We start from the raw sequence: 2,047 nt of genomic DNA on the forward strand, positions 1-2,047 counted from the left end.
AGTTACATTTAAACAATTATTATCAATATATTCACATTTATACAGATACATCAAAAATAAATAGGAAAATATGTAATATAGAATAGATTATGTAGTAACAGAATTCAATATAAGAATAGGAAAACGAATTAGAGGTGGATTATCAGTATACACAGGAGAAATGTTGGCAATATTATGAGCTTTACAATGGGTGGAAGATATAAAACCGTTAAAAACAGTAATTTGTTCAGATTCAAGCTCTGAATTATTAAGTATAAAATATAATCAATCAGATAGTAGGATGGACATTTTATTAGAAATAGTTCATACATTATTCAGAATACAAAATATGGGTTTGATAGTTGTATTTGTGTGGGTTCCAGGCAGCACATATTGGAGTAGAAGGAAATGAGAGGGCAGATAAAATGGTAAAGAGGGCAATTCAGTATCCTATTAGTTTTACAGATAAAACAAGTAAATCTGAAGGAAAGGGTAGTATTAAAGAGAAACTGATGGAAAAATGGCAACAAAAAAAAAGGTGGAATGAAGAAAAAACAGGAAGATGGTTTTATTAAATTCAGAAGGCAGTAAGAGATAGGAGAAATGGTAGAAGAAATAGAAAAGAGGAGCGAGTGTAAGTAAGGTTAAGATTTGGACATACAGGACTTAATTATACACTTTTTAAAATTCAAAAACATAATACTGGAAAATGTGATTATTGTGGACAGTATAAAACAATAGAACATGTTATAATAGAATGTAATAAATATGAAAGAGAGAGGAGATTTATGAAGATAGAGTTTGAATGTATTAAGGAAAGGGTAAATTTATTAGATATTTTGAGGAAGAATTTGGGGAGTAAACAAATACAACTAGTTATTAGACATTTAAAGAAAACTAAATTATTTCATAGAATTTGATTATAGAGGCTCTTTATGATATCGATGAGTAAAATACTAAGATATATATAGATAGAAATAGAGATATATAGACATATAGATTGATAGATAAATGCATCAAGAACCACACTCCATACCAGTAGGTGGCGGTAATGCTGCTAAAAGTTTGTTGCCAACCGCCAATAAACCAAAAGAAGAAGAAGAAGAACTTCCGGAAGTCCGGTTCCTGTTACTCCTGTCGCTGAGAGTCACTTTTCTGAGGAGGGACATATTTAAAAGAAAAGTATTTTATGGGGGAGGACGCAGAGTATTTAACTTAGTTATTCCCCCTTATACTGGTTGGGTATTTGTTTTTGGATATAGTATTTGGATATAAAGTCTGTTTAGCGATAGAAAGCGCTGAGCTGTGTGATGCAACATGGCAGCAACTGCTGTCAGGAGGAGGTTTCTGTCAGTTTTCAGTTTCCACAGCCGTGGACTGGACACAGTGGGACAGAAGACCCTGTCTTCTCTACCATCTATCCTGACCTCTAAAGAACAAGAGATATACCCTTGCTTTAAAAGCAGAGGGCCGGAGGGAAGCGGGAGCCCGGACAGCAGACACCCACCCTGGAAGGATGGAGGCGGCCAGTCAGGCAGCTCTACCCGGCTCAGGACTCTCTCCGTGGGGTTGGGGCTCTGCGGAGTGGCGCTTCTGGATCGTCTTAAGGAGGAACAAGTGGATTCAGACGGATCTTCTAGATCAATAAGCAGCTTTCTGAGGCTCCTCCTGCCATCAGCTCACTGTGCCTCCCCCTTTAAACCTGACAGCCCCCGCTTCAGGTACAACTTCATAGCTGATGTGGTGGAGAAGTCCACTCCTGCTGTGGTGTACATCGAGATCGTGGGGAGGTAAGTGGTTCTCAAGGGAAGCATGTGGAACCCCCCACACACATTATGACAAGAGTTTAAGAGCTTTAAACTCTTGCCATAATGTAGAAGATAAATTAATTGCTCTCCGTTTTAAACTAATTCAATTCAGTTCATTTTATTTTTATAGCACCAATTTACAACACATGTCATCTGAAGGCACTTTACATTTCACCAGATCATACTGTGAAATTTATGCCGTTTTCTATCAAAGGAAAACCAGTTGATTGCATCGACTTATTGACTCGAATGCATCCCTC

At 37.3% G+C, this 2,047-nt stretch overlaps 1 protein-coding gene across 1 annotated transcript in view; it reads left to right on the top strand.

Moving 5' to 3' along the window:
* Positions 1-1,077: 1,077 nt before the first annotated feature.
* The window catches only part of LOC107087576 (serine protease HTRA2, mitochondrial-like), a 12,469-nt gene continuing 11,499 nt past the window's right edge, over positions 1,078-2,047 (top strand). Inside the window, exon 1 of the mRNA XM_015379227.1 lies at positions 1,078-1,769. Within this exon, the coding sequence (XP_015234713.1) occupies positions 1,297-1,769 (473 nt within the window). The 5' untranslated portion in view covers positions 1,078-1,296. The remainder of the gene's footprint in view (positions 1,770-2,047) is intronic.

Source organism: Cyprinodon variegatus, unplaced genomic scaffold (assembly GCF_000732505.1).
Source record: "Cyprinodon variegatus isolate N-32 unplaced genomic scaffold, C_variegatus-1.0 Scaffold187, whole genome shotgun sequence".
NCBI classification, from domain to species: Eukaryota; Metazoa; Chordata; class Actinopteri; order Cyprinodontiformes; family Cyprinodontidae; genus Cyprinodon; species Cyprinodon variegatus.